Below are 16,059 nucleotides of genomic sequence, written 5' to 3' on the forward strand. Positions count from 1 at the left end.
TGTCTTCTGAAAACTCCGAACGACTGTAACCAGTGTATTAAAATATTTTTCTCCTCGGAAATTCGCACAGTAATGATGTATCATCATTCACGAGTTATTGGTCAATATCGTAACATAATTCAACTAATTAATCCTTGCAAAACTTAAAATTGGTGAAACTGACGTTTTGTTTTGTAGATTCAATGGAAACAAATATGCATAACTGTTGAAAACATTTTGTTGACACTAATTGGACGATGACCAGAATACGTTGTGAATATGTTTATTGTGATAGAAGGTCCATACACGTTATTTTGTACATTATTTTATGTAAATAAATTAGGTTCCGATATGATCCGACTCTTGCTTGCCCTTACATTTTCAAATAAATATGCATCGTGCAACCGAAAAGGTGAAAATTCGAGAGTCGGTGCGTGTATATCTAGTGAGCAGACGAACAACACGCATTTATTCACACACGCACTTTAGACCGATTTTATTTTGTAAAAAAGAATTATATATATATACACCGTCTCTATAAGCCTTGTATTATTTTTAAAAAAAAACGCTGTATTTATTTTTTGCCGAAGCATTCGACCTCTGAAAATAAAAAATGGCCGCTGATGAAGACCTAGAGGTCGAAAGCTTCGGCAAAAAATAAATACAGCGTTTTTGTATATATATATATATATATATATATATATTGCGAAGAGACTTTTTAAAACCGACAAATATCTTAAAAGCGGAAAGTGTCGTTCCTGATCAGCATGTGCGAACTGCACGGCCCAATTATTTGTGAGGTGTTAGAGGCCACGTGGTAGGTGTAAACAGATGGAATATTTCGTGTCTGAATCAATAGGCATTATTGAGCAAGATAACCTGATTTCTCTCTGGGAAAGAGACAATAAAATAATATTGCCTCTAGAATAGCCAGTACGGAACAAATAATTATATCTGACTATTTGACAGGCTGATTGTGATATGTCGGTGTTTAAAATATTATCTTATCGTAAGGTGTTGGAAGTAACATCAATGTTCTTTATTTTATTCTTGCCGTGTTATTTCTTATTTAATACATGACGGAAATAATATGTAAAGAAGTGTTGACAGTGTTGAAACGGTTTTTCATATTAATTGTATTTCTGATGCAAAAGAACGATTCCTTTGTTTATTCAAAAACGTTTATTTCAAGTTGCAACAGATAGTATTAAACACTGATGCAGGCGTTTCCTTCAAATTTTCAATTAATCATATGATAATATAATTATGTGTTAGTTTGCTTCTTCATTGCCGCCTGTACTGAGTCTTGTCATGTTAATCTATCTCAAGACAGATAACTCTTCCAATGAAATTTAACTTGGTACATTGAACACTATTTTCAACCTTTATTTCTCCTATAAGGTTCGAGCAGTTTATTTAGTTAAATACTCTAATATTACAAGAGTCCTTGTCACGGACGCTTACCGTTTGGAGCAAACGGGTTTTGGTGTATTTGATTATTGGTATTATTTCCTAACAAGTTGTATTTTTCAGAACGATTCATTCCGTTACCGAATTCATTTGTTTGCCGTCAATAATATGATGATGTGATTTCGTATTTAACTTTCCCAATATACCGGTAATGTTATTTTTAAACAAAACGGTGAGATCAGACTTCGTTATACATGTGGATGTCATTATATTCGAGTCTGTGGCGCGCCATACGTTAATTATGGAGCGAGGACCATGCAAAACTTCTTTAAAATACATGCGCGTGACGTTATTAAATCAATGCGTCTGTGTTATTACAAGTGAATTCAAAATTACCCGTGCCCGTTGACACGAATATTTTGTTTTGTATAGGCATGTAGTATAATGTATTTTGTTGGGTCGACGAGGTACCGTTATTTTGTTATTTACTAAGCTATTTATGAGAAACATATTTGGGACAATTGGTTTGTAAAGCATCGTTTATGCAACCATTTGTATGCCTTCTTTTGCAGGTTCTACGATGGATCTCCACACATGTATTTTGATCGTGACTGCGCTGCTGTTTTCCTGTTTTACCGACGCCTTTCGTATCCGAAGATCTGGTGTGGCCGGCTATGACGACCCGTACGGTCTGACAAACGCATTTGAGGAAATTGAACGACCAACACGAAACGGTTATGAGTCTCTTCTTCGAGCGAAAGTTCTAGAAGAGGACGACCCTTACTTTAATCCCAATGAAGATAATTTAAGACGTATGAATGTCGAGCCATTGGTTGAAGACACCTACAATTACGTTTCACCTTACGAGTATGGTAAATCATTCCCGCAGTTTTCATCACTTGAGCAAATTCCAGATCCTTATGAAGGACTGAATGGCAGAATGTTTGGTCCTCAGAAAAGAACAGTCCATAATCCTAGGAGAGTTGTACCGACTTTACAAGAGCTTCAGACAATTTTCGGAGGTGCAGATGTGCCGATGAAACGATTACCAATTAAACGACAAGAACCAGCGAAAGATACAAAAAGTGAATCTAAAGCTACCGAGCCCAAGCTTTCGGAAAAATCGCAGTTCGACAAAGAGAATAGGGAAGAAGCATTTCGTAAGCTCTTAAGCGTTGCACAGAATCTGAAACCGGCAGGGGAAACAAACGAACAAGCTCATTCTGAAAATGAGGAGAAAGCTGTAACCGTGAAACAATCAAAAACGACCGTAATAGAGAGCAAGACACACGAGAAACTTACTGAACATGACACTAATGAAAGCAGTCAAAAAGTGGAACTTATAGATTCAGATGACTCGCTTAACAGTAAATCAAAACGAGCTTCTGAGATTAATCTCCCGCCTAAGTTAGTGGCCGAGCTACTGGAGCAAATAAATATTCTAAAAGAGAAAGTCTCCAAGCTCGAAGTTCTGCAGATGTTGGAGGAACGCGAGAATGATTATCTTGCCAACGCTCTGAAATTTGCCACTCTAGATCAGATAGAAGGTCGCGATGATTTCGTCAACAAAGAGTTCGACGATATCAATAAAGCCACAGAGACGGAAGCTATGATTCAAAGTCTAACAGAAGGTCAGTCACTGATTTTGTTTGATGGTGATTTAATTTGGTTGATATGTTTCCTAAGGAGCGTGGCACAATGACACGCGTTTGTAATTAATGTTCGTCATTAATATTGCTCTTTTGTATATATCGATATATTGTTCGGTATATTTATAAATCGGTACATTTATAAATCAATAAATTAATTAATTGGTATAGTCATTGAGCGGTATATTTATTGTGCATATTAAAATGGCAGTCAAGCAGATTGACGAAAAAACAAAAGTTCTAAAATACCGTTATTAAATGCTTTATCTTGATAAATTTAAACATTGGATCGAAACGTCCCCAGTTAAAAATCAAGAATAAAATGAAGAAAAAAAAAGAAAAAAAGTAACCCTGAACAGGGCTCGAACCACTGACCCCTGGAGTCCTGGAATCAAAAGAGTAAAACGTCTGCCATGTAGACCATTCGACCATCCATGCTCACGTCATGTACGTTGTTATGTATACTTTATATAAGCAATCCTCGTAGTTTAACAAAATATAACGACAACAACAAAATTCTCCAAATTACCTTGTAGACATACTCAGTAAAATGTGATTACCGAATATACTAAAAATATGAAATCTTAACAACATTTTTCAAGAAATGTAATTTACCAGTCGTGATATTTTAATCAATATAAACTAATAATTGTACAAAAATACGGTATTTTAGAAAACTAAATTCGTGATATATAGCAATCTGGTTGACTGCGTCTTTAAGCTTTTAGTGTACTTATAAGCTTAACATAATTATATTAAGGATGGTGGTTAATAAACTATTTTTTAATGTTGAAATATTTTCAATGTATATTAAATTGCGACTGTACATTATACGAAGCACAATAACCTGAAAAAATGGATAAACAATCTCAATGCCAATGTGTTCTGAAAAAAATCACCCATTGTCAGTGTAGATTATATATTTCATGTTTTTATTATTTTTCATTATGTTCAGACAAGCCCGACGAAGTTGACGGTGACGACGTAAAATTGGAGTCACAGCCACAAACAGACATCAGTAACATAGGTACAATGTTCTATAGATATAATTAACAAAGGTGCAATGTTCATTAGACCGCTTAGGAACAAGTTTTCTAAGATCTTAGTAACATAGGTACAATGTTCCGTAGAACTACGTTTCATATGATTAATGTTTTTTTATATATCAGTACCACAGGTACAATGTTCCTTAGGCATGGCAGCATAGATACAATTTTCCTAAGACAACATAGGTAAGTAACATAGGTACAATTAATTTACTTAATACATCGGTAACAAAAATGCAATGTTCTATCGACATAAGTAACATTCATGTAGTTACAATGTTCATTAAACCTAAGTAATATAGTTAAAATATTCCTTAGACATTGTATATGTACGTATTAAATTAATCTTATCACAACAGCTAAGCCTCGTTCAAAAAGTTTCATCCCAGATAAGTCTTCACAGGCCAATCAGAGCGCGACTTAGTCTTCACAGGCCAATTAGAGCGACTCAAATTTCAAGTTCATATACGTAATAAATTCATCTGTTCAAAACCTTTTGTTTTAGTATTACCAGAACTCGAGCAGAAGAGGACCCCTGAGGTTGAGGTGGGGCAGGGTTTGTCCGTGCAAGACACGTGGTTAGAGGAACCCGTGCAAGAACACGTGAGCGATGGTGCAATGCTCGAGGGTACGTACTCTCGAATAAGTTACCATCAAGTCAATTATATTACTTATATAGAGAGATTAACAGGTTACCGCCCTATTGTTGTGTAATCAAAATTGTTTTTAAAATTAGATTTAATTTTTTGTCGAAACTGATAACTTTATTGTTGATTTCACGTAATATAAATTACCTCCAAACATTGACTCATATGAAAAATTCCTGGTGACGTGATATTAAAATATATATAAAACAGTGTTTTATCACGCAAATATCAATGAAGTGTGAATGCGAACCGCAGAACTTCCTAAAAAGTTACGGTACGCCATTCTTCCTTGTTTCATTTCATCAATTTCTCTTTTTGTGGCAAAGTTATCTCAAGCAAAATGTCAGCACAAAGAAAAAAAGTTTTGGCAAAATTACTTTTTTGTATATGATAAATATATTTGACAGAAACGAATTAATGTTTAGTCTAGCTTCTATTGTTTGTTTTACTAACTTTTTTAATAATATGATATAGTTCTGTTGAACTGTTTTTCATTAATTGAGTCGCGTTCTGAGAAAACTGGGCTTAATGCATGTGCGTAAAGTATCGTCCCAGATTAACCTGTGCAGTCCTCACAGGCTAATCAGAGACAACATGTCCGCCTAAACTTGATTTTCGATAAGGATGGACTTCCGAAGAAAATAGAAAAGCTTTTCCATGTTTTAATTTCATTTACAGTGTCATCAGTTGATGTTCATGGAACAAAGGGTATTGGATTTCTAGTCCAAATTCCAATAGTTTTAACTGTATATATAAGCCTGCTTATCAGTAAGCTTAACTATTAAAACTTGTTATCTGTTTTAAAAACAATTTCTAAGTATGTGCATGATCAGTTCGAAATGTAAACCCGATTATTATGCTGATATGATTTACCCCATGTTACTTAAAAAACCGACCGTGTCTATTACTCTTTCTAAATAACGAAATTTTACTGCTGATTGATAAAATATAACACCGCCTAGCGGGATATGCGCTATATAAAGTTACTTTACATGTCTTATTGAGAAAATCGCCTGCACTCACTGGTGTGCATACTTATTACAGCTAGACATGCAAATGGCCCTGATTCGTCTCGTATTTCTAGATGTATAGTCGATCAAAATCCGTTGGACTGTCAATTTTAAAGTCAACCTTTATTTCCGAATGTCTTTGATTCCCTTCGACTTCTTTATCCGGTGTAGCATTATTTTTCAGCCTAAGTGAATTACAATGCAATGCAATATACTTTGTATATTCGTACATTCGTTATCGTTGGCATCGCGGCTACATGTTAGTCCGTAATGTCTAGTTCTTCTTGTTGCAGGCATTACATATGTATTTAGTTACTTATTTTAAATGAGTGTGAAATGCTTCCACTAGTTGCGCATTTCAACAAACTTTTCCACCCGCATAAGTGCTTTTGTTTCTCAATAATATGATGTATATAAATACTGCACAGATGTTTGTCTACATCTTAAGTTTACATTTTTTTCGAACAAAAATATTAATGGTTTGTTCGCTGAACACAAGACTAGTTGTCAAGGGTTAATGATTTTATACAAGTGGCAAGTGACTGTAACTGTTGATGGGGTACTTTTTATCTCAGCAGAACATGCCGCTGCAAACGATGAACTCGCAACTAAAGATATGCCAGGAGGAATTGCCCTAGAAGTTCCTGTTGTAGCCGATAACCCGCTCAATGGTAAATTGTTCAGAGAATAATTGTTTGTTTATGTACATGTGATGAAAAAGTAATTAACATTACTAAAAAAGTGACAAAATAGTACACGAAGATTATAAGTATTTCGATTTTAAGTATATTCGCGTTATACCTAATTAGTTTATGATACACAATTTTTTAATCTGAAAATTTACTGTCGTTTGTTAAATCAATACATTGTATCTAAAACACTTTCAAAATTCTTTGTCATCCATTGGCATGAAGCGGTTCAGTACAAAAAATGTGACAGCATGGCATTGGGACAATGATGATTGTCGCATAATAATGCAAACACAAAATCTCGCAGAATAGTCTTTTTTTTTTCTTTATTTACTTAATACCACAAGGTTTCGAAGCCAACATTTTTTTAATTTATTAACAAATTTCAAGAATGACATATTACGACTTAAACATCAAAATGAACTGTTCTCTTAAATGTCAGATTCTGTTTTTCAGTGGCCAAGATAGGTTTGCTGTAATAGTTCTTAACCAGTACAATGATTACATAAAGCGAGGTTAATTATATCTATTTTACAAGTGCATTTTGTCATCCAATATAAAGACCAATACCTATTTACCATGTGATATCGTCACGATATGTGATTGAAACATTGAAGCAATCGGAAGCATTCATCAACTATCAACACTCAAATTAGTCGTCGTATTCTCCGAGGCTAGATTGACGTTAATATATGATGCCTATTTGTGCATCTATTTAGGTAGACATGATATTGAACATGAAGTTAAACAAACATGAATAAATAATATCCTTAGTAATCTGTCTTTCGTACTATGTGACAAGATGTTGTTTTACGTTTCAACTGATTCGTGCTACTCAAATGTTACAATAATATTTCACTCTTATTATTATGCACGATGATAAGATGTTCATTGTCTCTTTAGTTTTGAAGCTGTCAAATTTTGAAGATAGTGGACAGTTTACTGCTTTCAAGCAGCGCTGAATTATTGAACCACCGGGCTTTGTTACAACCCGTTTTGAAATAAACCCGTTTTGCAATTTTTTTGGCAAAACGGGTTTGAGTGTCTTATTGCAATTTGAAATTTTTATAACAACGTGTATTGCAATAAACCCGTTTTGTCATAATTGTATTGCAAAACGGGTTAGAGTGTCTTATTGCAATTTGTAATTTTTATAAAAACCCGTTTTGGAATTAACCCGTTTTGCAATCGTATTTATCGATTTTCTGTTTCAAAATAAGACATAAGTATAAGTGTAAACAAAACAAAAAGCTACATCGAAAGTGATTGATTTCATGATAAATATGATTAAACATTACAAAATGTGTATAGAAAGTGATTTCAACCAAGATACACAATCTGTGTTGTTTTATCGTATTAAATCTTGAAATTCACCACCTTCCATGCCTTTTAATTTTAAGTCAAAACTCTTTTTTTTATTCATTTTTTTAAACATTATTCTTTTAAATACGACATTTGAAACTCCCTTTTAACTTTTCAAATCCAGAGCTTTTTAAATTCATGTAATGCGGAAGTTTATGGTCTGATTTTTAAACGCCAAAACTATGGAAATCAATTTGTCTAGTTGACAGCCTTATAGGGACTGTCAACCACGAATTACGAAATAAGAAAAGATCTAAAATACCGTATTTTTTTTACAATTATTAATTTATATTGATTAAAATTTCACGACTGGTTTATTACATTACTTCAAAATGGTCATATTTTCAGTATATTCGGCAATACAATTTCGCGATGTGAAATCGAAAGTACATCGCGAAAATAGGTGACATGACGATATACACACTATAAATAACGCAAGTAGATTGATCATTATATATAAAAAAATATATACAATTCACTACGCATGCACAATTGCCATTCCTGGGTTTACCACGTAACGATGATGATCAATCTCCTGGCGTTATTTATAGTTAACTGGTCGTTACCTGGTAGACATATCCAGTAAAATTTATAACCGAATATACTGAAAATATGAAAACTTAACAACTTGTTGCAACTAATGTAATATATCAGTCGTGATATTTTAATCAATATAATCCAATACTTGTCAATAATGCGGTATTTTACCACTTTTCTTTTCTTCGTCGTCGTGGTTGACAGTCCTTTTATATCTGAATGTTCTGCTTGCGTATTTTCAGTGTACGGTTTTTATAGAAGTCTAATAAAAGCCTCAACAATGTAATGAAATAACTATAGAAATTTTCACAATATATTTTTAACCCTTTCCCCATAAGAAGCAAAATAAAAATGACTATGAGCAAACAGCATAATACCAGAACAGCATGCGAGTAACTCGCAGTCTTTTAAGGTTTTATGCTGTTTGCTACTCACAAGTATATAAGGTTTGGAAATGAAGCCTTTAAAACTTGAATCAAGTAAACAGTTGTTAAATTAAATTCAACTTTCTATGTGACTACAAATGCGTCAAAATACGTATAAAAGTGGTTAAGGGTTAATAAAGCAAATGTTTAAACTGTTGCACAAATGGTCAGTCCAATCTCGTTGTACGACAATTTTTGGCTGTAGTGTAAAATGTTATTTTCCCTCGCACGTTTTATTATCCTTCATTCAAGATTTTAGATTGTGTTTGAATGACATTTGCTTTCGAAGGGTTTCAATGTTATTTACATGTATAATATATTAAAGACATATTTCCCATGATTCCAACCCCTAGGTTTTTTTATATGCCATTTCTTGTTCAAGCTGTTTTAATGACATTAAAAGTTTATCCTTTCAATATCGTTTTAATACATGTAAAACAATATTGTAAGATAGCCATTCCCTTCGTTGCCATTGTTGCAAATACAGTTCCTTTACATTGTACAATGCCATTCCAGATCCCAGGTTTTAATGTCATGCTGATTGTTTCGATCTTGTTTCCGGTCAGATTGTTTAAATGTACATTTATTTTCAATAACTTTTCATTTCAACCGTGTCAACTGAATTAATAAGTAAGCTTAAAGCCATGTTGTTTCCTCGAAGTATAAAGGCGTTTCCGATCAGATTGTTTAAATGTATTTTGTCTGCATATCTTTTTTAATCAATTTCCTGTTCAGATTTTTCTTTTGCATTAAGCGCGTTCACATTTTCCGATAATGTCATTTTCATTCATATTAATGTATGGATATTTCCTTGCTGATTTTTTCAAGGCCATGTTTATTTCTGCAGATTATGTCGTCATCCTTTCCGTAAGATTGTTCAATGGATCAATTTCTATGCAATTTGTTAAGATTTGAAAGGCCACTGTGAAAGCTGGGCTGTATGCATTTACGGTTAGTGCCGTCCCTGGCTATTCAGTAACGAAATTTTCCGTTTTTATGGCATTTTTTAAGTACCTTCTTAGCTCAAATTCAGTTAAGGCGGTCATTGTCCTCCCTTATAAACCTGTGTGGATTGCACAGTCAAATCTGGGACAACACTTTACGCACATGCATTAAACCCCGTTTTCCCAGGGCGAGGATAATGCTATTTCCGTTCAGACTGTTTCAGCGTCATTCCCTATCCATTTCCCCTTCAGATTCTCCAATCGTCGAGCGGAAGTTGCTGCGCGAGCTGTTAGGAAGTCTGTCGCCGTCTACCATTCACAATATCATTAAAGACCTCGGGAAAGAGGCGCTTACAGGTATGGATGAATTAGGTATACCGGTAACTACAAAATCATACTATTGGTCGGCATACAATTTCATTGTTTAAAGAAATATGAATGGATTTCTGATTTGGTGTGACGATAGGAGTGGTAGTGTTGATAGTTTTGTTATGGTAATACTTGTAGTGAAAGTAGAGGTGGTGATGATGGCAGTTCAGGTGTCTGTCGTAAATTGTGTTTAAACACAATTTAAACTGCTATTGTATGTAATGGTGACAGTATTTATTGAGAATAATGGTAATAATCCCTTTAATGTGTGTACATATTAATTCAATTTATTGATAACTGAAATCTGGGCCTCTCATATTTATATGAGAGGACGCGCTTGTATGTTATCAATAACACACTACAATATATACAATATAAACATATAATTGTACCTTCCCTTCTTTCGTCTGTCCGGTATGTGGTTTCCAAGTGAGATCTCAGAATTGGACGAAATCTCTATGCGAAGCATCCTTATACGATGTGCACTCGCATGTCATTCAGATGATTATATGTGTTTTAAATAACAGCATGTTCCACGGTGTTTTTTTGATTTCCGCTCGAGATCAAAGTAACTTATTATTTGAAATCGATAAAACTGTACATGCAATTTCCGTCTGAATTGTTAGGTCGTTCCGCCCCGATGATTCTTCAGTGCACTAAGCCTGTTTCTATGATTGGTTTTATTTCCTGCACAAAACGTATGATCTTCTGTGTCTTAAGGAGACGATTTTGTTAATTCATTATTAAGTTTGTATTAAGTAAAGGATTTTTTGTTTGCTGAGCAAGATCCTTGGCACAAGAAAACCAAAACACGTTGCATTCCTTGGAGGGGGACATGTCCATATAGTCGAATTATTCCGACCATGTTATAAAGTTGGTCCGGTCCTTCTGTCAGGTTGTTCCGATCCTATTGACAGTTCGTTCCGGTCTGACTGTCAAGTCGTTGTGGTTCTATTGTCAGGTCGTTCTGGTCCTTTAATCGTTAAGGAAATAATTACCTTATTTTCTTGTTCTAGTATCGACAATCAACACATCCATAACAAGGAGTTCCGATTGATTTCAATGTTAAACTTTCGATGCAATCGAGCAGAAATAAATAGGTTTAAACTTAAATAAATTGGTTTAAACTAAAATATTAGCAACCCACAAAAATCAGAATAGTTTTGTGAACTGTTTTGTAAATGGACAAAGTGGTATCATACTGGGTAATTAATACGTGCGCTTACAAGCAAGTGAAATATGGTAAAATGTAAAATTGGTATACGATATGTTCTTCATGTTTTATTGCCCAATCACGAAACGTTAAACTATGTCAAAGAACACGACAGGATTTTCTTAATGCATTACCCTGACTGTACATTTTATAACCATATAAATTGTTACCTGCGACAACAAAAACGTTTCAAATATCGACAACGTTTTACTTTTTAAGTAAAAACTTTACTTTTTTAAGAACTTTTTAAAAATCTTCATATGTCAACTGTTTATCTCTCATTTTTACCGATTCCCATTCGGAACATATGCGAAACACCATTCCACGTGTGTCGTCTTAGGTCGAGCTTAATTCAAGCTTTCAACATCGCCGAAGTCAAAGACAAGTTAATCTACAAGCCTGCCATTATTTTCTGAAGTTAAGACGCGGTAATGACGAAGGCGTTGCAGTTATTGACACGTGAAAGACAATGGGACTGTTATTGGACACAACGTCAATGTCTTTGCTAACATTACAATCACATTTTCAGAACCAAAACAGGTTTTGCAAAGGTCAATATAACAAGTTTTCCCAAACGCGGCTCAAATGCAAATTTGCTTAGCGTTTCATCCGATTATTCATTCTTGTGACCTCATTTGTCAAAAAATAATTCACAAATGCAGAGTTACAGTAAGTTGATGTGAAGGATATTGCATAAGCGTTGTCAATATTAATTTATAAGCAAATGCAGGATAGGCTCTATTGTGATTGTCGTATAAATGTAACAGTATACTAAATGCGCATCATTCGTTGAGTAAACATGGCACTTTCGGAACTGATGATCCATTGTGTCTCGTTCTGCGAAAACTAGGTTAAACAAATGCGCGTTAATGTGTCGAGTCGTGTATGGTCTGGTTAAATAGATTTTACGCGATATTTTGTGTGTTACAATATATCTATCCCATGTGAATATTCGGCTACGATATCCGAAGATTTACGAGCGAACGCGAGATTGGCTGCGGTAGCTTCGGAAGAAGTAGTTCTCATGAATACGTCGTTTTTCCGAAGCTGTCCGAAGCAAGTCTCGCGTTCGCCCCTAAACGTTCGGATATCGTGGCGGGAAATTAACATGGAATATAATGTCGCACAAAATAACGAACATTCTGAATCTCGTTAAAATCTATGTTACCATACCACATCTAGCGTTGAAATTGTGGCTATTGCTTCAAGGAACACTGATTTTTTATGGGTTAACTTTATTTGATGAAATATTTTGCTAAATATTCGTTGATTTTGAGTATTTATGTAAATTAAATGCATTCACGTCCGCCATTGTCACATTTATAACTGTCTCGAATTTCAATACATAGGAACCATTACACATTAAAATGTCCATTGATTGGATGCCCCGAATTTCTAAAATATCGACACGTGCAGCTTGCAAACATTTACCTTATACTAACCTTTATGTTGGAAAATTTCGGGATACCATTACAAATAACCCATGGCCATATTTAGTTTCCACTCTGGAATTAAGTTCGTCTTGCCTAAGCGAACTAAATATAGTCATTAAACTCTTGACACAGGTGTAAAGCCAATGACACATACACACTGTAGAGAATAATTCTAGTTCTTAATGTATTCTTTATGATGAAAGATGATCATGTTACCTTTTGGCGAGGTAATGCTTTAACCGCATGGTGTTATTTTGCATTAGATCTTTTTCTTTGAATTCATCGAGTCTCACACTTGGACTCTACACACCTATACAAGTTTATTGACGCGTCACGTGGTACATTAGATAAATTGTAAACGACAACGTATGAAATTAGCCTTCTGGAAGTCTACTTACTATTGCTGTTTTATGATTGTTTCCTGACTAAGGATAATATTTAGCATTTTTATCATTTATAATCATGTGGAAGGAATTAGACCAATTATTATATACAGAAAAACGTCTGCCTATGCAAATTAACAATTTGCTAGGCTCCCTTAATGTTGACAGGCGTTAGCTCACAGCGGTCATGTATGTATCACTGTTTGACTTGAATATTGTGTGGACCTGAAAGTGTCGTGTTACATCAACATAGTTTAAATGAATATTTCATCGACGTGAGACCGTCTTGTTCCACCGAACTATGCAACAAACATAAATATGTTATGAAACACAGCCGATATCAGTTGTGACAAAATACAAGTTTAAACTCCACAATCACCGGTAAATGTTCTTCTTATTTCAACCGAAGGAGTGTGCCCAGCAGTTGATGAAGTGTCGGAAAAATGTGCCTTTGTCGACGCCGGCAACATACCGCTAGACGAGGAAGCACAAAACCTCTGCATTCGACACCAAGTGTGCTACACTTGTGTAAGTCTTAGACGACGTCATTTGCGGTGATGTACCATAATGTTGCTTTGTTGGTATTTGTGCGCTTTATTATGAACCTTTCGTTGTTCGGTGTTGGTATTGCTGCTACTGCTTCTGCTGCTGCTGATTATGATTATTGTGTTGATGATGATGATTTCTTCAAACGCCAATAGCCAAGTAATGACTATCATCTTTTATGTTATTCAGGGGTCGGCGTTAGGAATTCCAAAGAGCAATTGTGATGATGGCTACAAGGGAACCGTGATCGAAGAGTGTGAAGGGGACACTTCCTGTCTACGCGACGCCGCCTACTTCCTGCAGCTAATGGCGCAGGCGCATGTGTATAAGGCACACAGTCCTGAAGCATGCGCATCGAGCTGCGTGCGAGACTTCATTGTAGGAATCGATGAGTAGACATACAAAAATGCATACTTTTCCACTGTTCAGATATGCCTTCTGAACAGTTTGCTTGATTATGAGGTTTTGTGAAAACTGTGAGCATTTCCAAGAGTTGTACACGTGATATGAGTTCATGTAACCAGCATTTATGAAATCATTAGAGATATGTGTAAATGGATATATATGATTGTGATAAAAGATCATAACATAGTTTAATCAATAAATACGTTATCATTGATATTCTCTGCATCTGCTGTTAAGCCTCCGTTCGTTTGTACTGGAACTATAAGAACAAATAGATTATTGGCATCACAAAATTTATGCACAGATGTGTCTGCTACAGTCCCTTTAGCAAACATGTAAACGCGTTGTCCTCATTTAGACAGAGTTCATTAATCTGAAGCCGTAGTTAAGGTGGACAAGCGTGACTTTACGGTACACGGGTAGACCCGAGCTACAATTTATTTATTTGGTTTTTCCCAACATCAAAGTATGTGCATTGTAAGAATCTCTCACGTTTACGTGTGTTTGTTATTCATATATGTTTTGCTGTAATAATAACAAGAGATGTTCCAATCTGCATATATGAACAATCATTATGTTGCCATGTTCAATATTCCCTCAAAACGTGAAGCATTCGTTAAAGTATAAAGGCAGTCAAAGTTAATTTGTTGTTAAAGAGAATTACAATAATATATGTGATTAAATAATATTTCCTGACAGTGTGTTCTTACATTTATTTTATGTTGAGCATGTTTAAATTATGAACTGATGCGATGTTGATGGTGACAATATAAATTACATGTATTGCGATAATAGGGAACATATGAAGGTGAATTGAAATGACAAGCATGAGAATACCTAGCAAATGCTTTAGGCTAATGCTGATTTCATATGACCACTATATAGAAAGTAATACAACGTATGATATGAAAACTAATTGACACTACAACGATGTCGAAAATACTTAAATAGCCCATGAAGTAAATACTAAAGTAACAAGATAACTTTGGCGATAATAAGAGCACAGATGATGCTCTTGGTGAATTGACAAGAAAACAGTGACTATAGTAAAGCGAAAATGCAGCTAATTATGACTTGACATGACAACAATTTCGATATTAAAAAATAGTATAAAGCTAATGATGAACTGACAATTCTTATATAGTTATATACAAAATAATATAGTGATGAAATTACAAGATAACTATGGCAATAATAAGAACTCGTGTGAAGCTAATGATAAATTTACAGTATAGCTATAACGATAGTAAAACCACAAATGCAGCTAATGCAGAATTGACCTGACATCATTTGAGATAACAAGAAACTGTATGAGGCTAATGATAAATTGACAGTACAAATAATGCGATTAATTAGACCACAAATTACGCTTATGCTGGATTGATATGACATCTGTGGTGGTTATAAGAACACAGACCAAGCAAGTGATGAAGTGACATGATAAATATTTCAATAATAACAACTTATAATAACTATGAAGTTAATGATAAATTGAGATTACTACTAAAGCGACAATAAGACCACACATGAAGTCTATGCAGAATTGAAGTGACATTTATGGTGATAATTAAGAACACGAATGTAGTTTTTGAATACTTGACAAGACTACAATGTCTATGATAGGAACACACATGCAGCTAATGCTGAAATTGATATATGACGATGATATATTCCAACAACTAAGTCTAATGATGAGTTGGTATGACATTAACAGCGAAAATAAGATTTCATATTAAGTAAATGATGTATTGATAAGGCATCGTTTGCGAGGATAAGAAATCATATTAAACTACTGTTAAAATTGACACGACAAGTATGGTCATAATAAGACCACACATCAACCTAATGCTAAATTGACAACTATGACGATAATATGAATACAAAAGAAGACAATACGTGATCGACATCACGACTTTGGCGATAATAAGAAACCTGATGCAGATTATTATGGAATGACATCACAACTATGACGATAAAAAAAAAACATTTAAATTTACTTATTAATTGACATG

General features: G+C 34.5%; 1 protein-coding gene across 2 annotated transcripts in view; it reads left to right on the top strand.

Moving 5' to 3' along the window:
• The window catches only part of LOC127866369 (uncharacterized), a 31,167-nt gene extending 16,424 nt beyond the window's left edge, over positions 1 to 14,743 (top strand). Inside the window, exons 2-8 of one of the 2 annotated variants that reach the window (XM_052406852.1) lie at positions 1,962 to 3,020; positions 3,994 to 4,065; positions 4,590 to 4,712; positions 6,317 to 6,412; positions 9,951 to 10,055; positions 13,506 to 13,624; positions 13,832 to 14,743. In XM_052406852.1, coding sequence (XP_052262812.1) covers positions 1,970 to 3,020; positions 3,994 to 4,065; positions 4,590 to 4,712; positions 6,317 to 6,412; positions 9,951 to 10,055; positions 13,506 to 13,624; positions 13,832 to 14,038 — 1,773 coding nt within the window. In that variant the 5' untranslated portion in view covers positions 1,962 to 1,969 and the 3' untranslated portion in view covers positions 14,039 to 14,743. The remainder of the gene's footprint in view (positions 1 to 1,961; positions 3,021 to 3,993; positions 4,066 to 4,589; positions 4,713 to 6,316; positions 6,413 to 9,950; positions 10,056 to 13,505; positions 13,625 to 13,831) is intronic. The other variant, XM_052406853.1, reaches the window with a different exon arrangement.
• Positions 14,744 to 16,059: the final 1,316 nt, after the last annotated feature.

Source organism: Dreissena polymorpha, chromosome 2 (assembly GCF_020536995.1).
Source record: "Dreissena polymorpha isolate Duluth1 chromosome 2, UMN_Dpol_1.0, whole genome shotgun sequence".
NCBI lineage: Eukaryota > Metazoa > Mollusca > Bivalvia > Myida > Dreissenidae > Dreissena > Dreissena polymorpha.